General features: G+C 34.4%; 4 protein-coding genes and 1 long non-coding RNA gene across 6 annotated transcripts; 3 read left to right on the top strand and 2 right to left on the bottom strand.

Moving 5' to 3' along the window:
* Positions 1 to 5,874: 5,874 nt before the first annotated feature.
* LOC111876154 (F-box protein SKIP2) lies at positions 5,875 to 7,756 on the top strand. The gene has a single exon (XM_023872680.3). The coding sequence runs from the start codon at positions 6,029 to 6,031 to the stop codon at positions 7,646 to 7,648; it is 1,620 nt and encodes a 539-aa protein (XP_023728448.1). The 5' UTR covers positions 5,875 to 6,028; the 3' UTR covers positions 7,649 to 7,756.
* On the bottom strand, positions 7,747 to 10,305 carry LOC111876155 (mannose-P-dolichol utilization defect 1 protein homolog 2). Its single transcript, XM_023872681.3, has 8 exons — positions 9,996 to 10,305; positions 9,496 to 9,649; positions 9,024 to 9,096; positions 8,782 to 8,848; positions 8,656 to 8,715; positions 8,261 to 8,321; positions 8,117 to 8,158; positions 7,747 to 8,028 (listed from the first exon to the last, which is right to left on the bottom strand). The coding sequence occupies exons 1-8, from the start codon at positions 10,149 to 10,151 to the stop codon at positions 7,919 to 7,921; spliced, it is 723 nt and encodes a 240-aa protein (XP_023728449.1). The 5' UTR covers positions 10,152 to 10,305; the 3' UTR covers positions 7,747 to 7,918.
* A 7,232-nt stretch (positions 10,306 to 17,537) lies between these two features.
* Positions 17,538 to 19,467, top strand: LOC111876157 (protein RER1A). The gene is made up of 3 exons (XM_023872683.3): positions 17,538 to 18,078; positions 18,898 to 19,078; positions 19,180 to 19,467. Exons 1-3 carry the CDS (start codon positions 17,699 to 17,701, stop codon positions 19,234 to 19,236), a joined length of 618 nt encoding a protein of 205 aa, XP_023728451.1. The 5' UTR covers positions 17,538 to 17,698; the 3' UTR covers positions 19,237 to 19,467.
* LOC128132593 (uncharacterized) lies at positions 17,642 to 18,943 on the bottom strand. Of its 2 annotated transcripts, none has more exons than XR_008230754.1 (2): positions 18,811 to 18,943; positions 17,642 to 18,690 (listed from the first exon to the last, which is right to left on the bottom strand). It is a non-coding gene; the product is annotated as an uncharacterized LOC128132593 (long non-coding RNA). The 2 variants fall into 2 exon arrangements; XR_008230753.1 differs by having other exon boundaries at positions 18,800 to 18,922.
* Positions 19,468 to 20,860: 1,393 nt separating the features above from the next.
* Positions 20,861 to 22,558, top strand: LOC111876156 (transcription factor LHW). The gene is made up of 7 exons (XM_023872682.3): positions 20,861 to 21,098; positions 21,177 to 21,230; positions 21,310 to 21,447; positions 21,533 to 21,647; positions 21,737 to 21,778; positions 21,882 to 21,938; positions 22,020 to 22,558. The coding sequence occupies exons 1-7, from the start codon at positions 20,920 to 20,922 to the stop codon at positions 22,530 to 22,532; spliced, it is 1,098 nt and encodes a 365-aa protein (XP_023728450.1). The 5' UTR covers positions 20,861 to 20,919; the 3' UTR covers positions 22,533 to 22,558.
* Positions 22,559 to 22,816: the final 258 nt, after the last annotated feature.

Raw genomic sequence — 22,816 nt, 5'->3', positions numbered from 1 at the left:
CTTATTATTTGTGTATGTGACATTTTGGGGAACTCACTAAGCTTCGTGCTTATCGTGTTATGTGATATGTGCTTCAGATTTTCTCAGGATCGCGAGAAGGCGCCGGCTTGATTGTACACACCAGAGAAAGAGTTATGTTTTGAGGATCCTGGATTATTAATTAAACAATTATGGAGTTGCGTTGTAAATTAAATAAATGAGATTTTTTTTAAATGTGTTATGAGAATTATGTGATTCTAAAATGAAAAATATGTTTAAAATTTACGGTGTTACAAGATTGGAGGATGATCAATTTTGGTTGAGTTGAGAGAGGGAACTGAGAAGTGGACGTAAGGAGTAGGGAAGAAGAAATCGTCGACGTAAGGAGTAGGGAGAAAGGAATCATCGACTCGATCGTATATGAGAATAGGAACCGAGGATTTTTTTTGTCAAATCGTCCACACCTTTTTTTTTTGCGAAATCTAAACTTTAATTAAAAAAAAATTAGAAAATTTTTTTTTTTAAAAAAAAACCTGTTTGGACCGGTTTTTACCCGGAACCGGTAAAAAAACCAGACTGGTTTTGAGCAAATCGTAGAATCGAGAACCAGCCTGGGGATCCAAAAAAAACGTGTCCAGGTCCGGTCCGGTCCGGTCCACATGTCCAAATGCTCACCCATACTTATACCCTCCAAACAGGCACCTTCCTTGAAAATTATCAAAATCTCGCAATTAATTACGAAAATACCATATCAATCTTGCGAGATTTTGACGATAAATAAAATTAAACCCTAGCCATTTATTTTTTCAATCTTAAGGTCAAAAATTGTTGCGGTTCCCACCATTTTTTGAGTTCCTATATATATATATATATATATATATATATATATATATATATATATATATATATATATATATATATATATATATATATATATATATATATATATATATATATATATATATATATATGGAAAAATGAATATAAATTACAAACCTACCTAAGGTTAGATACTAAACCTTATGAAATTACGTCGTTTTTGTTAGCTAAAGATTGCAATTAGGGGATTCATGATTAACACTTGACGTTGCAGATTCAATATTGAAGCAATAATTTTGATAGGGAAGCAAAAATGTTAATTATCTTTGACATTCGTGATGGTGGAAAATAATAATGTTCACTGACGTAAAGTAATAAACGATAATGAAGAAAAGAAAACAAGGAAAATTAAACGATAATAGTGGAAATAAAATGCAATGGGGAATTGTATATTTACCAAGTGAAAACCAAACCGATTATATTTACTAGAATAAAATTGTATAATTTAGAAGTTTAGTACCTAAGCTTAGGTGAAACTGTAATATATATATATATATATATATATATATATATATATATATATATATATATATATATATATATATATATATATATGGTTAGGTTGATGTGAGACGGCTTAATTTTGTGAGACCGTGAGACACATTTTTTTTTAATTTTTTTAATTTTTTATTTTTTTTAGTTAATTCAAGTTCCGAAAATAATATTTAAAAAAAGAATTTTTTGATTTTTCCATTTATTTTGCATTTTAAAATTATTTTTAGAATATGTACAATGTAATATTCTATTTAGAATATTTCACGTATTTTTAAAAAAAAAATAGAATTTTTTTTTATTTTTTTTAGTTAATTCAAGTTCTGAAAATAATATTTAAAAAAAGAATTTTTAGATTTTTCCATTTATTTTGCATTTTAAAATTATTTTTTAGAATATATCAGTGTAATATTCTATTTAGAATATTTCACGTATTTTTCAAAAAAATAACGGGATTTTTTTTATTTTTTTTTTAGTTAATTCGACTTCCGAAAATAATATTTAAAAAAAGAATTTTTGGATTTTTCCATTTATTTTGCATTTTAAAATTATTTTTAGATTTGGTCTCACGGTCTCACAAAATTAGAATGGTCTCAAAGGAAGTTGAGCCTATATATATATATATATATATATATATATATATATATATATATATATATATATATATATATATATATATATATATATATATATATATATATGGGAAAAGTGAATATACCCTTAAGGGTATATAAGCTTAGGTACCCGAACACACCATAATAAGTCGTTTTGTATCATATATTCATTATAATGTTCTTAAACTTCAACCCTAAATTGATTATTTTCAAGATATTCGAAATTTCCGTATTATTTTTCTCTTAAATCACATCTTTTTGCCGAACACCTATTAGGCTATATATTGTAGATGAAAATGAAAAGTATGTAAGAGAAAGATAAATGTTTAATTTACAAAAATCTTGGAAGTAAATCAAGTTAGAAGTTAAACTATAAGAATATTGGACAATTAGAATGTATTATATGATACAAAACAACGTATTATGGTGAGTTTGGGTACCTAAACTAATATACCCTTAAGGGTATATTCACTTTTCCCTATATATATATATATATATATATATATATATATATATATATATATATATATATATATATATATATATATATATATATATATATATATATATATATATATATATATATATATATATATATATATATATATATATATATATATATGCGCGCGCGTGTGGATTAAATCACGCATAAGATGCAATAAAAAGCAAGCATAACGAGCATGTGCCATTGTCTTTTATCTTAAAAGCAAAGCGAACATGATAGCGTGATGTATTTCCTTTCCCAAAGACAAAACACAGAGAAAATAAACTACCATACTATGCTGGTGTAAATAATAATTTAGCTCTAAAAACAACCATGACACTATTATTGATGTTACTCATTAGGGTTAGGTTAAGATCCATTAGGATTTAGGTTAGGGCAAAAGCTTATTTTGTATTTTATTTATACGAGGTTAAATCTTTATTATGGTGAAGCAATATAAAGCATTCTATAATATAACATGGTATCAGAGTCGTTGTCTCACACCCCCTTGGCTCAACATATATCTATTTAGCGGTTTATCCTCATTGAGCATCCGACTCTTAGGAGGCGTGTTAGTGACGTGACACAATCCAATAAATGTTTATATATGTTGGAGTAAGGATGATCATACGACGTGTTGGACCGGACCGAATATGAAAAAAAAAAAACGGTATCGGACACAGACCTGACCGCATATTCATTTTAATGGGCCGGTTTTCAGGCTTTGTTTTTTTTCCACTAATCAGGTTTCGGGTTTTGATCAGACCGTACCAGGAATACGAGTTTTAACCTAGACCGGAACGGAAAACATTTTCACCTTAATTTATTTTATAGATATCACCAACAAATATTTATTACTAATCTAATCATATATTTATGACATTTCCAAATAGAAATAAATGAATTTTAAGAATCTAAGATATTGTGTGTTATTGTCCTCTAATGATTATGAAACCAAATAAGACTTTTTCAGGTGAATATGAAGTAAGTGAAATATATAATAAAAATATATATAAGTAATTGATTATAATAATATTTTATTTTTTTCACCAAAATATATTGTATTTGTTTTGAAGAATACAACATAAAATTTATTTCATTATGGTACATTGAGTAATATAATTTTACAAGACCTCTATTTATAAAAAAAGTCAGATTGATATGATGCAACGAATATGATTTTATGTATTTTTTAGTATAATTGTGCATACAACAAATATACAAAATTACGAATGATGGATGTTACCTAGTAAGATTATAATTTGAAATAGTATGCTCAAGACTAGAGAGTAACATCACAAACGAAATGCGAAACCGTAAACAACAAATATGCGAACCCTAATTTGGTGTCCGAACAGGACCAAACCGAAACCATAAACAACACTGCCAAAGTCTAATTTAGTCCAAAACCTGAAAAACAGTTTAGTAACCGGAATAGGATCGGACCGAACCTAGATCCGATACACCCAAAAACGGTCCGGTTTTCGGATAAGGTAATTCACGATTTTGGGTCTTCAAGTTTTCGGTCTTCGGATCGGTCCGGTCCGGTCCGGGTCTGGCCCATTGCTCATCCTTATGTTGTAGTCTCTCTCTCTCTCTCTCTCTCTCTATCTCTCTCTCTCTCTCTCTCTCTCTCTCTCCATAATGACTCTTTTGGATAGGTGATCTTAGGATCTACATTTTGTCACATGGTATCAAAGCGATAGGTTAAAACTTTGCTGGCGACCACAACCTGCAGTCGCCGCCCTCCACCTCCCGACTTCTAATAATCGTCATATTTGCCCTCATTATGCTCAATATTTTTTCTCTTTCTTAATGTTTATTTGGTTGACATATGGAAGTAAATGAAAAACTTAAGTGTTTTTTTTTTAACTTAATGAGCTTAATATGGACAACATTTTAATATGTTCAGATATCTGTAAGCGTTTTTTTTTTTTTAACTTTATTGATAAATAATCTTAGCACTTAAATAAGAGAGGGGAGGGTTTACAAATGCCTTTTGACAAGCCTTTGCTATGAGTAGATTTCAAATAGGCATTTTTCTACAATTGCCCTCGTCTTCTTCAATATCAAATCACGTTCCAGTAAATCGGATTTCAATCACTTAATGATGTCCCGATTATATCTCTAACTTTCATTCCTCTTCTTCCTCCCCAAAATCAAGATTCTATCATTATATATTTGAAGCGGGTCTACATTTGCATCATGACAAATACAACCAATATCATCTTGTACGGTCTTTTCTTGTATTGTCTCCAAAAATAGACAATCTCGCTTTCTTCCTCTTGTCAATGAAATTTTAGATTGATTTCTTTTTCAATCGATGTAAATAACTTTGTGTGTACAATATGCTATTGATTAGAATCATAAAACTTAAAAGAATATGATTACCAAAGAATTTAAAAAAAAAAAAAAAAAAAAAAAAAAAAAAAAAAAAAAAGTAGAATATAATAAACAAAAATTGACTACCTTTTGGCCCACCCTACAACTTCTTTTGTGACTCCGGTATCCTTTCACCACTTTAGATCCTCATGAACTCAAAGAAAGTATTATGGACAATTGGACATGTGTGGTGGCGGATGTGTATTCTTTTGATCTTATGTTTTATGTTTTGAACTGCATATCGTCCACACCGGTAAAAGGACAAAGTATGTTGTTATATTTTGTTATTTTCCTTAATGGTATATTATATAAAAAAATATTTTATTAATTTAATGCAAAGTGTTAAAAAAACTTATAGCTAACTTTTTTTTTTTTATAATTATTTTGATATAATATAAATAATGTAACATAATTATATTCATTCACACCGGTTTATATGATAGAATGTGGTTAGACATTGTTTTAGAGTGTGAACCAAGATAGTCTAGCTCATACGAAAACCAATAGCAACCAAACACCATAACCAACATATTCCGTCACATCATAGCATCTGTCCAAGATCTATCACATAAACTTTTCTCATGCTGACCAAATCATTAACTAATATATTATTTTAAAAACAGGTTTATAAAGTGACTAATTCATAAGTGTTGAATATGTTAAAACGACCAAATATATACACATTTAAGGAGAATTCATTTGAATTGTCTTTCAAATTGTATTCACATGATAGGTTTTAATTTTAGACTAATTTTGAACTGTTAATATTTGACAATTATAAAGAAAACGAATAGTTTCTACAAGTTTTAAGTATCTTGGGGGTATTTAAAAAAAAAATAACAAAAACGCATATCTAAAGTTTATATTATTAAAAACAATATATTTATGCAAATAAGTTTGTTTAATGCTTTATTAAAAGTAAGCATCATGCCATTTGCTTTCTCAACTACATGCCACGCGATTAAGTTACAATAAATAGAATGTGACCTCATGGTAGTTTATCTTGAGACTTCTCCCACACGAATATTGCTTCATATGTTGGTTTATAATGTTTTAAAGTCCGTATTTTATTCGGATTCTGAAATCCAAAGGCCCGGAAGCCCGACGTTGAAGATTGGCATCCAATAAATACGCGATTCAAGGAACAGTCATTTCCTTTGTCTTTCTGCGGCCGCCGGAGAATATTTCTCCGCCGTGGATGGGCCAGTTGCCTTCATCCACTGCCGGAGTCCCCAGCTGCCGTCGAAACGACGTTATTTATCAAAGCTGTGGATCAATGGCGCAACAAGATTTGACGGTCTTTCTTTCTCCTTTAATGAGGAAAAAGATTGACGATGGTCTTTGTGTTGCCAACGGTATATCGAATCTTCCAGATGATTGTTTGGCTTGCGTTTTTCAGTTCCTTGCACCAGGCGATCGGAAACGATCTTCGCTCGTTTGCCGGCGTTGGCTTGAGGTCGAGGGACAGAGCCGTCACCGACTCTCCCTCAATGCCCAATCGGACCTCCTATCTGCGGTGCCATCGCTTTTTTCTCGGTTTGACGCCGTTACGAAGCTTTCTCTAAAATGCGACCGTAGATCGGTGAGCATCGGCGATGATGCTCTCATTCTAATCTCTCTTCGTTGCCAAAACCTTACCCGCCTCAAGCTCCGATCGTGCCGACAGTTAACGGATTCAGGCATGGAGAGTTTTGCCATGAATTGTAAGAAATTGAAGAAGCTGTCGGTTGGATCATGCACTTTTGGAGCTAAAGGAATGAACGCTGTAGTCGATAATTGCTCGTCCCTGGAAGATTTATCGGTGAAGCGGCTACGCGGCATCGCCGATGGAGGCTCGACGGAGCCGATTAGACCTGGTTCTGCGTCATCGTCTCTTAAGATGATTTCTTTGAAGGATCTCTACAACGGACAATGTTTTGCTCCGCTGATAATCGGATCTAAAAATCTTAAAACCCTAAGACTTTTCAGATGTTCTGGAGAGTGGGATGGGGTTCTGAAACTTGTTACGAATAACATCAAGGGATTGAGTGAGATGCATCTGGAGAGGCTTCAGGTAACCGATATTGGTATTGCAGCCCTTTCCAATTGTGAAAATCTAGAAATCCTTCACCTCATAAAAACACCTGAATGTACTAATTTGGGGCTATCGTCTATGGCGGAGAAGTGTAAGCTTCTGAGGAAGCTTCATATCGACGGGTGGAAAACAAACAAGATTGACGATGAAGGTTTGATCAGTGTAGCAAAACACTGCACTAACCTTCAAGAGCTGGTTCTTATCGGTGTGAATCTCACCCGTGTAAGTATATCGAGATTGGCTTCAAACTGCCAGAAGCTAGAGCGATTGGCGTTATGTGGGAGTGAAACCATAGGTGATGCAGAGATTTCTTGCATCGCTGCTAAATGCACGGCGTTGAGGAAGCTATGCATCAAGAGTTGCCCTGTCTCTGATCATGGAATGGAAGCTTTAGCACTTGGGTGCCCTAATTTGGTGAAGGTGAAGGTGAAGAAGTGCAAGGGAGTCACCTGTGATGGTGTAGGCTGGTTGAGAGCTAGTCGGGAATCATTAGCTGTGAATTTGGATGCTTTGGTGGTTGAAAATCAAAACCAGAATGCAACCGTTGAGGTGGTGGTGGAGGAGCAACAACCACCACCAGCAGCTAGTGACATTGGAGGCCGTGCTAATGGTGGTTCTAGCAGTAACAGGAGGTCAACATCATTGAAGGCAAGGCTGGGGCTTACATCTGGGAGAAATTTAGTTTCTTGCACTTTGAGACGGTGGTCAAGCTTTAATGGCGCTTCGGCTTCACAAAGTCATTAGGAAAGAGTTGTTGTCAAAATGATTGTGTTGCTTTTTATGTTGGGTATAAATATTTATGTCAAAATATTGTTTTTTCTTTTTATATATGATGATGATGATGAAAATAAATATCGAAGCCTTGTATAAGTATTTGAGTTGACTGGTCTGATCACTGATGTGAAAAAAAAAGAACAATCAAAGATAATAAACATTTTTGGAAATACTAGATAGAAACAAACAAGTGTAAAACTTGAAAATATAAAGATGGTGTTATGTCTATGATCTTGTGATCTAATCAGCTTTCTTCCTCCCTTTCTTGGGTGGCTGTGGCTTCTGGTACATGATGATTTGGGTTAAGATTGCACCGTTTGTCAATATGCCGATAACAGAACCCATCACAACTTCAAACAAAGCAAAGGATATAAGAGTTCAATAAAATAACATTAAACAAAGCCAAAAATGGGAATGTTTAATTGTTTGCATACATACCACTTGTTGGGGCTCCTTCTTGGAGGCTGGTGAAAACTCTTACTGCAAAATCAGAGATCACATACATACATATCACCATTTGTGTATATAATTATATTGGACGACAGACAGACAGACAGACAATAAGAAAGAAGTGGAACTGACCTATAGAGCCAAGAGAATTCATAAATGAAGTTATGAAGCTAAGCTCCCCTGTGCTTTTGTTCTGCTCAAACATAACATACTCAGTCACAAAAGCCATAAAATGTGGCATGTCTACTGTATTTGATTTGATGTATACTGGACTTGGACCATGACATAACATAACAAACTGTACTATATTTTGAATCGATGTCAATGGGACAAAAGGTGGAAAAAAATGAGACCGAGACTTGCTGTGAGTTAGTCATTTGAAGTATTCAAAATGAAGACTTCATTTAATTTTAAGTATTTAACATGAAAAAATTAAGAAAGTGTATTTTACTTTGGGAACACATGTGCAGAAAATTTTCGACTAACAAAACAGTAGATATATAATATAATTATAATCAATAACTTACTTTAAGGTTTTCCCAAATTTGAGGGACCCTGGCAAAGAAAAAGACTGCATGCTGGCATGCCTGAAACCAACAGTTTCATCAAATAAATTAGCAAATTCCAAAAATAAGTTAAAAGAAACAACTTACATATAGGGCTTCAAAAAGAAGGGGATCAATTTTCCCAGCTAAGATTGTTGGTGCTATCCCACAATATCTGTCGCAATCTCATTGAGGAAATGAATATATATATATATATATATATATATATATATATATATATATATATATATATATATATATATATATATATATATATATATATATATATATATATATATATCATGTATTTAAAGAGAAATAAAATAACCATCAGAATCTATGAAGGATACAGCAGTGCACGGATCCATGTTGAGTTACTGACAGGCTGAGAGAAATAATAGATGGTTGCAACTAAGATTATAGCTGCAATGACCATGAAAAAAAAATAAAAAATTCACATTACAAAATATCACAAATCCAACTGATCAGATTGGAATGAAACGATGTACTTTGTGTATAAACAACATTTAACCATCCTATTCCTAAAAATAATCATACTGTGTGATTGCAGGAGGATCAAGCCAGCCTGAAGAATATTATTCAAAATGGAAATTCACAAAGACTAATGATTTGAGGGTAGGAAAGAATTTCTGTTAATTCTTATAAAATCAGAAAGGTTCATCAACAAAACATGCCAAAAATGAAGATTGAAGAGCAATTAGCCAGCTAATCATATCCTCATTCTCTGAACAATTCTCCCATATTTATGTGGTGAGCTTGTGAAGTTACTATCTAGAAATTAACATGGTGCTTGCTATATACCTTGGATCAGAAGAAAGGCTAACTCTCCATAAGCTGAAAATGGGAGACCTTTGTGAAGACAATATGCCAAAGCAATGGTATAACCAACCACTTCCATTTCAAAGGCCATAACGCTAAGACCTCTTACACTTTTATGTTGCATGATCTTCATAATCTGAAAGAAAAACATAATTCAAAATCCCAGTCCTAATTTCTGCAAACTAGCATTAGAGATCAAAAGATGATATAGAGTGCACTCGGCATAGCTTAAGTATATATCGATTTAAAACACGTTACCGTATTTGAAATTGATTAAGATTGTATCGATAATTACAACCTAATGATCAAGAGCTCAATAGTTCACGAAATTGGAAAATCAAAGGAAGAATTACATTAATCTGAGATTTACATCAATTTGTAACCAATTGACAAAAATCGGAAGAATTGGAATCGCAAAACCCTAGGGGGCATGGAGACCAACGTGATGAAAAATAGAGTTGACGCAAATTGAATTGGTTAACCTGAGGCAGTTTAACGGTGGTGGAGGCAGCGACGATGGCGTAACCTAGGAGCTTAGAAATCAAAGGAAGCAGGCAGTCCTTTTCAGGGAACTTGCCGTCGCTTAACGATCCAAACACGCAGCTGAAGTCCATTCCCAGGAACTCCATTTGAACCATTTTGATGGTCCAACGTAATTAAAGATACAGAAATTGCCTGAATTGTTGGGAAAATCGCCGGCGGCTTTGTAAGAACTCCGGCCAAAAATCTATAGCAAGATTTATGGATGGGTTTCTTCAAAACTGAATCAATCAACAGAAATTGAAAGGGATCTGTTTGGGCCACTCTTAACTAAGCGATTGACTTTCCCATAAATTTATTGGGCCATAAAACAATGATCCACAGAACTGGTCTACAAGACTGGACCAAAACAATATCGGTCCGGGATCATCATGAACCGTCCTGAAAAAAAGTCCAGTCTAAAAAATATCGGATCATTACGATACCGATCAAGATCAGTCAAAGATCGACTTGATACCAGTCTAAAAATTAATATTTGATGTTAATCATATATAATTGTTAACGGAAAACTTAGAAATCGAAACAAAAAATATTGAATCCAAAACGAAGAAAATCCGAAAATGAACAAAAAAAAAGTGTATCAAAAAACTGCGAACCAGACTGAAAAATGGCCGGTCAAAAGAAAAAGAAACACCGGACCAAAAAAGGACACGACTGTTCAAGACAAGTCCCAAAAGACCAAACTGTTTTGAGACTGACCCAAGATTGGTCTAAGACCACTAATGTGCATCTCTGACGACTGCCTAGATGTTTGACTTAAATTAAACGTTTTTTTTTTTAATATCAAAATCTAACCGGATCAATTTTTAGATCTATTTGGATCGTTTTTATTTTGGATTTTAGGGTGATAATAATCGGACTTAAAATCGGATCATATTGGATTATCCATTCATATTGGATTTTTTTTCCGGATTTTGTATAGAAATAATAGACAATCAGTTCGATTACCCAATTGACCTTTTTAACGATGAAATGAGTAAATATGTGGAAGTCCAAAATCGTTTCCTTAACCACTTTCTATTTGATCATCTCCTCATTAGTGTATATCATAAAGAAAAATTAATGAAAATAGTAAAACAAAAAAGTTGACGTCAAAGTAAAATCGTCGATTATTTACAAACTCAAGTGCTTTTACGTTAATATCCTTAAATATCCAGTTATGTATGTCTTATTTGAATCCGGCTCCACTAGATATCCATTTCCCATAGAAAAATTCATACATGAAGGGCTTATCCAAAATCCAATTCTTCAAAATTCGATCATCCAGATTGATACTATTGATACCACATAGTATGTCTTGCAAAATGAACGCATAAGGCCTTCAACTAAGCTTAACGTGTGGCGGGTGCCTCATCCACAATACAAGTTCACACAATCCCTACTAACTTGATGAAACGTAGGGATGACAATTAATGACACGACACGACACGAAATGAAACTGGGACGAAACTGAAATTTGAATTTGTGTTCGTGTCGTGTTCATGTCAAGTGTAAAAAACCCGACCTCGTATTCGTGTTCAAAATTCGAAACGAAATTGACACGATTTAGCATTTGTCTGTCGTGTTTATCGTGTTAGGTCATCCGTTATACCCACCACATACCACATATGTGGTGAGTGCCACATCAGCACCACATTACCCTACCACTAACATGGGATACTTACCACTAACACACCACTCCGCATCATTATTTTTTTATTTTTTTAAATCAAAAATACAATAAAATAATAAAATAAGACAAGTATTGTTAATATGGGTAAATCTAAGGACTGAAATTGGCAATTTCTGAAAGTTTTGATCATCTCTTTCCCTTAAATCACAGAACTCGACGCATGCCCTGTTCCTTCTCTTTCCCTATTGGGCGTTTACTTTCGTTGTCTGCACCACGAGTGAGCACAACTACGGCCGACCATGAAAGATCGGGATGGTGTGCACAATGAACTTCTGTGGCCACGTAGACCACAACCTTGCTCGTGCTTGGTATACCAGATGGTCTTATATATGATTTCGTTTTTTAATCGATTCGTTTTCGTGTTAGTTAAAAAACACGATATCGTGTCGTGTCGTGTTCACATTACTTAAAACATTGTCGTGTCATGTCGTGTCAGAGAAAAACACGACACGATGACCCGATTTGTCAGCCCTAAGGGAGGAGCGAGTTATTCCCTCCCAACCCATTAGGGTTGTCAAATCGGACAGTCGTGTCGTGTTTTTGTCTGACATCGACAAGGTTTTTGATGACACACGAACACGACACGACACGATGTCATGTTTTTTTTTTCATTAACATAAAAACGAACTAAATAAAACACGACAACACGACATGACATGATAAATATAATATTACATAACTATTAATGTATTTCATTCATACTTAAAGATATATAATACGACAAAAATGACAAACACGAAAAACACGACAACCACATGCTTAATCGTGTCAATTTATGAACATAAATACGACACGACACGACATCGTGTTTTTTAATCTTGACACGAACACGAATTTGAATTTCGATGTGTCCCGATTTCGTTTCGTTTCGTGTATTTTTGTCGTGGCGTGTCATAAATTGACACCCCTACAACCCACTGAACTCACTGTTACATCATTTTTTCTCTTTTATTTTTCTTCATCTTTACCAACCCACAACACATGAAAGCCCTATTTTTTTGAATCCACTCAACCAATTCAATTTAAAAAAATACAAAACAATCAACGATAAAATCTTAATTAGCAATAGAATTATCGACGGTACCACTCCCGCTTAACGGGTTGGTTAATTGGTTTCACTAACCCACTTCATCATCTCTCTCTACTTTCTCTCTCTCATTTTTTCTTGTACCATGTGTTTTAAAACTTGTACCTTAATTGTTTATATATATATATATATATATATATATATATATATATATATATATATATATAAAATTTAGTGGGTTGAGAAATATATGATTTTTATGTATTGTGGATTAGGAAAGAGAAGAAAAAGAAGAGACAAAAATTGATGTGACAACGGGTTCAGTGGGTTAAGAGGGAACGACTTTCTCCTCCAACAGTGTTTACACTAAGAGAAAAAGAAAGAGAACAAAAGAAACAAAGAAAAATGAGAAAGAAGACAAAAAAGGAGAGAATTTTTTTTCTGTTTTCATGAGGACCGTAGCCGAAGCCACACCACAAGACAATTTTTATTTTATTTTATTTATTTATTTATTTTGAAATGGTGTTCATCTGTGGAAAGGATGCTAAATCACCCTCTTACGAAAGTATAACTATAATTGATAGCCTAAGGCCCCGTTTGTTTGCATCTTAATACCACTTAATAAGGGGTAAGTCTGAATCGCTAAGATTCAGACCGTTTGTTTACATCTTATTTTGAGCTCTTAAACTGAATTTTATCACTTACCGATTCAGACTTGGAAGCCCATCTGAAATTAAAAAAAAAAAAAAAAAAAAAAAAAAAAAAAAAAAACCGCCCTAATCCTTTTGTGTTCAGCTGCTTCCCTCTCTTCAATCACGTCGCTTCCATCGTTGACACTCCAAGCACCGAAGATCTTCCTCCCTATCGCCATCTCCTGCTGCCGTCGCAGCCCTCCCTATTGCCATCTCTTGTCGTCGCAGCCTCGCCATTGTCGACTTCAGCAATAGCATCGACATTAGGTTCGTGTTTTTCTTTTTTCTCCTTTTTTTTCTCATTTTTTTCTGATGTTGCCTCAAATCAGCATCGACATCAGCCCTTGTTGTTTGTTTTTTTCTAATGTTTTTTTTCTCATTTCCCCCCTGTTGTTCTTCAAAATTTGTTGTCGTTTTTTGTATGTGAAATTTATAATCGGAAATACCTTCATTGATTTCTAAAATTATGTTGATTGCTGAAATATGAGACTTGATTTCTAGTTGATTTTGGCTGATTTGTGATTGATTTGTGTTGTTATGTGCTGTTTATGGGTAGATTTTTGTTGTTAGATGCTGATTTGTGATTGATTTGTGCTGTTATGTGCTCATTTGCTCTGATTTTGGCTGTTTATGGGTAGATTTTTGTTGTTAGATGATGTTGATTTTTGCTGTTTATGCATTATTTTTTGTTGTTAAGTGTTGATTTATATTGTTATGTGTTGATTTGTACTATTATGTGCTGATTTGTATTGTTATATGCTGATTTGTTATTGAAATGATACTAGACATGTCACAAAAGAAGCCTAGGATTAGTTGGAAGGTAGAAGCTATTGAAAAAGCTATTCTGGAAGCATGTTTGCAAAAATTATAGTTAATGGTCGGGAAGGGGGTAGTTTGAAAGCACTCTCTTGGAGGATTATAGCAGAAAAATTAGCAAAAGAACATAATTTTTTTGTGGACCAAAAGCAAATGAAGAATCGCTACGATTACTTAAAGTCAAAGTTTTCAGCTTGGTTGAAGTTAAAAAACAAAACCGAGAATGTTTCTAATCCCGTAACCAACACCTTTAATCTTTCAGAAGAAGAATGGCAACTAGAAATAAAGGTATTTTGTATTTTTATAATAAAAAATTATTATTAGGCTTTAATAATCTAATATAATAATTTTCAAGCAGTCGAACAAACATGTTGAAAGTTTGAGAAGAGCGCCACTACCCTTCGCCAACAGGCATTCATAGTTGGGGACCAACTTCTACCCTTCCCCGTCCTACTCAATAGTCAAGCTACTATAGTTTGCATGACTTTGATGACATCGATTGCACTCAACAAGAAATTGTAGGTCTCAGTGACGAGTTATCCGCTCAATCAAAAAAACAAAAGTCTACAGATACGACAAAGAGTCAAAATAAAAGTAAATATAAGGGTAAATATAAGGGTAAAGATACATCGAATTTAAGATTGCTTGAAATCGGGGAAGATATTGCCACAGTTGCTAAAATATTTGTGGAAAAGCATACTTCTTCAAATTTGGATGCGTGTATGGAAAAGTTGGAGAAGTTAGGATGGGGAATATTTGATCCAAGATACACTACTGTTGTTGCTCTTTTTGGTGAATGTGCGGATAAGAAGCACGTGTGGTTAACCATTGATCCAATTATTTGTGAGAATTGGGTCAAGACTGTTGGATCATATTATGGAATGTTTCGCTAAGTAGATGTTTTGAATGTTTTGATGTTTTTTTTAGATAACTAGATGTTTGGTTTGAACTAGATGGTTTTTTTGGATTACTTGATGTTTGGTTTGAACTAGATGGTTTTTTGGATTACTTGATCTTTGGATTACTAGATTTTTATATGACATGAATGACTTGATGTTTTGGATGAATTTTTAAGTTATATGTTGTTAATATAATTGTTATGTATTTTCAAAATAACAGATTGCTTATGGATTCGGAGGAAGAAATTGCATTTTTCATTTTACTATGTTGCTATTGGTTGAATCTAGCATCCAATAGAATTGGAAGGGCAATTGATAATGATTCGTAAATGAGCGGTCATCGACATACACAAGAATTGTTACATGGAACTTCTACACAATGTCATGAGCTGATGCGTCTTTCACGTGAAGCGTATGTATTTTTATGCAATCATTTTAGACGAAACAATTGGTTGCAAAGTAGTAGGTATATAAGCGTTGAAGAAAAGATGGCTATGTTCTTGACAACTATAGCACATAATAAACGGTTCAGAATTATCAAACGAAGGTTTCAACACTCCACATAAACAGTTCATAGATGCTTTCATGAGGTGCTAAATGCAATGATGATTTTTGCAAAAGAAGTTATAGTGCCGACGAATTCTAATGCAACCGTGAGTTCATCAGAGAGATATCGTAGGCTAAAAGAAATCTTTCCTTGAGAAATAGGTGTGTTAGATGAAACTCTTGTGCATGCAGTAGTGCCTGCTGATCAACAAACTCGCTACAGGGGAAGAGGAAAAGGTGAATGCTTTCAAAATGTTTTAGGAATTTGTGATTTTTATATGATATTCACATTCGTATGAGCCGGTTGGGAGGGTATAACACATGATTCACGAGTTTTGAAAGAAGTTGCATTTAACCCGACTTCAGGCTTTCCGTTTCCTCCTCCAGGTTTGTAATTCTTTTTAAATTTATTCTAAAATATGATTTTAAATTTCTATATACAATACTTCCTTCACTCATGTGTATAGATAAATATTACCTTTGCGATGCTGCATACACCAACACTCGTGGATTTATGATTCCTTACCGCAACACGAGGTATTGGTTAGTCGATTTTCGACGACGACGTGTGTTAACTAAGGAAGACAAATTCAATCATGCACATGCACAACTCAGAAATGTTATTAAACGTGCTTACGGTGTTTTGAAGGCGAGATTCCCAATCCTAAAGCAAATAGCTCATTTTCTTTTTTAGTGCAAAGAGATATAATCATTGCTTGTTTTGCAGTCCACAATTTCATAAGGAAATGCGATATTCATGATGAGTTATTTATGGCATTCGAGGAGAATAATGGTCAAACACAAGGAGGAGAAAATGATGGCCAAAACGTAGACGATATAGAATGGGGTTCACAAGGCAATGAATACATAGATAATTTGCGTGACCAGATTGCGAATCAATTAGGGCCAAATTAATTTTGTAGGATTTTATTTGGATTTTAGTATGATTTTTTGGATTTAAAAATAGTTATGTTTGAGTTTGATTTATGCTAAATTTGGATTTTATACGGTGTTTATATATTTTTTAATACGTATTGAAGAAATTTATTAGGTTATTTTCTAAACAAACACTTCAATTCAATAAAAATTAAAACAAAAGGGTAAAATGGTCGTTTTAATAATTCAGCACAACAATTCAGAGGTTCCAATCAAACAACATGTTAAACATTCAGCTCTTAAAATTTCAAACCCTCTTAGCAGTTCAGATCTATTAATAATTCAGATCTTAAAAATTCAGATCCTGCCAAACAGCCCGTAAGTCATAACGGCAAGAGAAAAATATACTATACATTGTATTAGGCTATCCGGTGTCCATACGCGTGGGGTGTAACTCCACATTATCATGATCTTCTTTCACAACCAACCTATTATACATGTGGGGTGAAGTTCACTAATGACCTACTAGTGAAGAAGAGAGAGAGAGAGAGATAAAAAGAAAGGGAAGAGAGATAAATACAAAGGTTGCGTAGATGTTTGTGGTGATGACCCGTCCACAACACACCCACTATGCTTGAGGGTGGTGTTCACTAGTGGAGAACGATATATACATGTGAAACAATTCCCATACCCCATCAAGGGCGGACCTAGGGGTGGTCCATGGTGGCACCAGTAACCCCTAACTTTTCCGGCACCAGTGGAAAATTTTCGAAATTTTATTTTTTATACTATCGTACAACCCTTAACTCTCCCGTGCAACACCTATGTAAAATATCATAGACCTTGCGGTTGACTGTTGTGAATTTGCTATGAGATATCTCGGTTTGCTTTAAAATCAAATTTATTCAAAATATTTTGTAAATCGGTCCCCAGCCGCAAAATCAAATTTATCCAAGTGACTCAAAGTACACAAGTTAGCTACTTAAAGTTGAAACTAACTTTTGTCGTACCTAACAGTCTCTGAGAACCGGCATCTGGATCTCTTTTTTTTGGTCTCGGCATCTTCCTCGCTGATCCTCAATACAGAGAGGAAGAAGAAGAAGAAATCAATAGAAAAATGAATGTTGCTGGGGTGGTTGGTGGTGGTAGTGGAGGCGGAGGCGGAGGCGGAGGAGACACCGATCTCAAATCCTCATCGCTCTCTGAATGGACCTTCACTGTATCCCGCCGATACCAACACCTCCTCGACAAGTCAACTCCACACGTCCTCCACCGTTGGATCGGTTTTGCCGTCGTCTTGTTCATCTACGCCCTTCGTGTTTACTTCGTTCAAGGTTTTTACATCATAACTTACGGCCTCGGAATCTACATCCTTCAGCTCTTCCTCGCTTTCCTTTCCCCTCAGGTTGATCCAGAACTTGATGGTCCGTCTCTACCTACCAGCCGATCCGAAGAATTCCGCCCCTTTGTCCGCCGCCTACCTGAATTTAAGTTCTGGTGCGTCTGTTTTCACTTGCTCTGTTCCTAATCGTATGTGTGATTTAGGGCTTTTACAATGCGCCTGTGATTGTATATTCTTCCTCATTTAGCTATATATTAGCTGACACTTAGTGGCAAATCTGGATTGAATTGTCTGTTGCACTTGAAACGCCATCAATTATATTTTCGTGATTTCACAGTTGGGAAACCCTAATTGGCTTAGTATGCTCGAATTAAGGGAATACCAGTTGTATTTAGTTCTAAATATAACTGATCTAATGTAATAATATATACGAAGTCACTGTAATTTATGATTTATGGAGCTTACCTGATCAAACGATGCCATTTGGGTCAGAATCAGCAAACTAATCAATGTAAATAGTTTTACACTTTTATGTAAGTGAAAAGTTGATATCAAACTGATGACTTTGAAACTGAGAAAACAAGAATCTCTGTGACTTCATTGTTTACCATATGAATATATGATGTAACTGTAGATGATTAGCTGATCTGCTAGGAACACAAAACTGATTTGGCTTTGAGCCCAATTATACAAACACTAGAAATTATGTATCCAGTGCTCCACAATCCACATATCTAGCATGTTGGAGTCTCAATGGAAAGTAGAATCTGAAATGCAAGATAATGGAAAGTAGAATCTGAAAATCAAGAACTCCACATGTATATTACCTTAAATGCAAGATAATGGAAAGTAAAATATGAAAATCAAGAACCGCACATGTATAACACCTTAAATGCAAGATAATGGAAAGTAGAATTTGAAAATCACAAATTTTTTGTTGATGAAAGATAATATCTTCTTCTCTTTGATTGCAGGTACTCGATTACAAAAGCATTTTGTATCGCTTTTACACTGACATTCTTCAGTATGTTTGATGTGCCTGTATTTTGGCCAATTCTATTGTTCTATTGGCTTGTACTCTTTGTTTCAACAATGAAGAGGCAAATAATGCATATGATAAAATATAGATACGTTCCCTTCACTTTCGGAAAACGGGTACCTACAAACTCCCTCTTTTAATTTTCTTTCCACAATCCAATCTTTTTTATCATTACTTCTATAAACCCTACACTTTTTACATTGTCTTCTTTTTGCAGCGTTACAATGGAAAGAAAGCATCTGTGGTTGATGATGGAGACTCTGGTCGACCTTGAGCCTGTGGTGAGTGGTGAGTGGTGTGTGGTGAGTTCACCTCAAATATATCTATCTTCTTTTAGGGAACCAGGGATTTATGAAAGCCATAGAAAAAGTGTATTCTTTGTTGTAGCATTTTTTTTTTCATGTAATATTTGTAGTTCCTTTTTTTTGAAATTTTGATCAATCACTTTTTGGACACCTTTTTTATTTATAAATTAATAACAATTTCTTCTATTAGCGACACAAAAGTGTTTTTCTATTTTGCAAAAGGATTATTCTTCCAGCAACATCTGAGCTGATAGTTGATAGATGGATGGCTTCTAAGACTAGAACCGATATTGGTTGGGTGAGTGGTTCGAACCAAGTGGTGCACCTTTGTGGGTTAGGTTAGGTCCCATGGGGTGGGGGTATTTGGGACCAATAAAGATTGTAGAATCTATATTCAAAGAGGATGATTTATGAAATGTATGGCATGCCATTGGAGATTGGTATTACAGAATTGTCCTATTGTATGTGTCCCTAGAATTAGAAATGGCAAAGGGTTATTATTGTTGTGGTGGGGAGACCATGCAACTGTTGCCCATATGGGTATGGGTCTTGGGTGGGTGCCCCTTCTCCCTTTTGATTTGTACTTGTCAAACCTTTCCTTTCTTTCCCCACATTTCCACTCAATGTACTATTCATTTATCCTCCAAAAATACCCTAATAATTACTTGTCAAAGATTTCATTATTATTATTTTTTTTCTAAATTAACGACATTTTTTCTTCTATAAGCAACTCAAAAAATCTGTTTTCTTTTCTGTGAAAGGATTATACTTACCAGCAACCTCAGCATGATCCACATTACGCATACAATAAATAGTCCATGCATGAATGACATAAGCGCCTAGCTAGTGCACAAATTTCATTTCTATCAAATATAAAACAATATTTACATAGTTTATTAACCAAAACAAGATCATTTTATGTATTATTTTGTTAAAATTTTCAAAGTAACGATGATCATATTTACTTTTATCTTCCCTTTTCAAATTATGTATCTTGACATGTTGTCAAGCATTAGCTAGGATTCGTATCTAGAGGTTAGGACCACTGTCTTACCCTACCCCTCCATTTCAGCTGGCATTCAAGGGCAACTGTCAAACACAGGACCATAGATATATGCCCTCTTTTTCTTGTGCTTCCTTAAATTTCCCACAACTTGGGTAAACTACACCATTAGTGAATATGTTTTCCGCTAACTTATCAATATGTCAACAAAAATAAATATAAACCTTTTCTATCACTAAAAAAAAATTTGTTACACTTTTTGTCCCTCAAATAAACTCATTCACTGATTTTTACTATCGACATATCGACTGAAAATGTAACACTTAAAATTGCGTATTAATTATTACAAAATATCTATCTATTTTATATAAAAGAAAAGATACTCGAAAAACCACACTCAATGAACAAGTAGCCCCAGAAACACACGAACACAAGGTCGGGCATATCAACCGCATGCTTCACCCGAAACTTTTCAACATAATTGCAATGACCACACCAACAAACACACACTACAGTTGTACTCCGTTAACTTATAAGGACCATAGTCTCCCCCGATTAAGACAACGGGACCCACGTGTTTTCCAAAACCTAGCATTCGGGTTTCCTACTAGCTATATCCATCAACAACACTCATACAATTCATTTTTTCATGTGTGTTTCAGTGCACCAATTACCAATAACAATGGAGGGACTTCCTATGTTAGCTTGTCTTATACAACACACCTTAAAAGGTCTATGCACCTGTTCTTCATCAGACAACATTACTTCCCCCAAATGGGTGTATGCTGTTTTCTGGCGAATCTTGCCTCGAATCTACCCTCCTCCAAAGTAATCATCAATCACAATCCAATAAATGTTATGTGATTGTTGTTCTTGGTGTTTTAATATGTTATTGTTTGGATGCAGGTGGGACAATGAAGGAGGTGTTCTTGATCGAGCAAAAGGAAACAAACGTAACTGGTAAAAAAAAAAGTTTACATTTTATCAATCTTTAACGTGTGATTTCTAATACTTTTGGTTCTTGGTGATGTATTTATAGGATTCTTGTTTGGGAAGATGGGTTTTGTGATCTTGATGAATGTGAGCGAATTGGGAACAACGATGGGTTCTTGAAGGGTAGATTTGGACGTGATATCTTCTTCAAACTGTCCCATGAAGTTTACAATTATGGAGAAGGGTAAGAACTAAGAACACCAACGACATGACTTTTATGTTGAAGAAATGAACAAGATTTATGAAAGTTTTTTTTGAGTGGCATGCAGATTGATAGGGAAAGTAGCTGCAGATAACAGTCACAGATGGGTGTTTAAAGATGGATCAAATGAGCAGAGTACTGATCCAAGCTTTCTTTCTTCATGGAATGCAACTATTGATCCTGTAAGTAAAGACCCTCATTTGATTTGATCTTCATGAAACTTTCTTGTTATTTGATTGCTTTAATTCGTTACTTTTTTTTTTGTAAACAGCAACCAAAAGCTTGGGACTTTCATTTCAATTCAGGGATTAAGGTTAGCAAATTTAACTCTTTCCTTTAAAATACTGCTTTTAATGAATGATAATAATAATAATAATAATGTACGAATTAATTAAGATCGTTTCTGAATGAACCAGACGATTGCAGTGATATCTGTCAGAGAAGGTATTATTCAACTGGGGTCTTTTGATAAGGTACAATTTTTAATTGGTAAAGTACAAGTATGTTGTGGAATGTACAAGTTTTGATGCATATGGTACAACATATGTATGCAGATTCTTGAAGATCTGAATTTAGTATTAACCATTCAGAGGAAATTCAGTTACCTACGTAGCATTCCAGGGTTATTCCATATTCAGCGACCTTTTTCCAATGTACAAGTTCAACAATGCACGTACAACCCACTGAAGCAAAAAACCATTGGATCCGAGGGGGCCCATCAAGTAATCGGGTCAAAAGTCAACATCCATGCGGGAGAAAGTCAACATCACAAGGGTCCGGTTTGGTCATTGGGTTCGGGTTACAATACGCAAGAGAATGGACCACCATTTTGGCCAATTCCACCCCTCTTGCCGTATAAATTCGGATCTCAATATGACTCGACCCGGATTCGGAATGATGGTGTGGGCCAGTGTTTGGGTGATGAGATATCACAGATCAAAGATCCGGTTCAAGAAAGGAAACCTGGTTGCTTCCACCCGAGTGCTGGGTTAGTTGTGGAATTAGGGTTTGGGACTAGGAAGGTAGCTCAAGAATGTGATGTAAAAGTAAAATCTCAATTAAGTTAATAAGGAGACATTTGCAATTATTTGGATATTGATTTTATTTCCAGATGCTTTATTACTTTATAATAAAATTGAAACGGGGTTTACAAAAAAAAAAAAAAAATCATCGGTAACGGAACTGCATCTCAACAGTTAATTCAGAATAATGAAACAAAATAAAAGATGATTGTTACATCCACTTTTGGTTATTGTGTACTGTGCGTTGGCATTTGGAGGGAAAATACACAAGGTTGCCCGGGAGGAATACACAATAATCAAAAGCGTGGGGTTATAACAAAAAGATATGC

This window comes from Lactuca sativa, chromosome 1 (genome assembly GCF_002870075.4).
Source record: "Lactuca sativa cultivar Salinas chromosome 1, Lsat_Salinas_v11, whole genome shotgun sequence".
NCBI classification, from domain to species: Eukaryota; Viridiplantae; Streptophyta; class Magnoliopsida; order Asterales; family Asteraceae; genus Lactuca; species Lactuca sativa.
The sequence above is the reverse complement of the archived record's forward strand: the minus strand, read 5'-3'. Positions and strand labels throughout refer to the sequence as shown.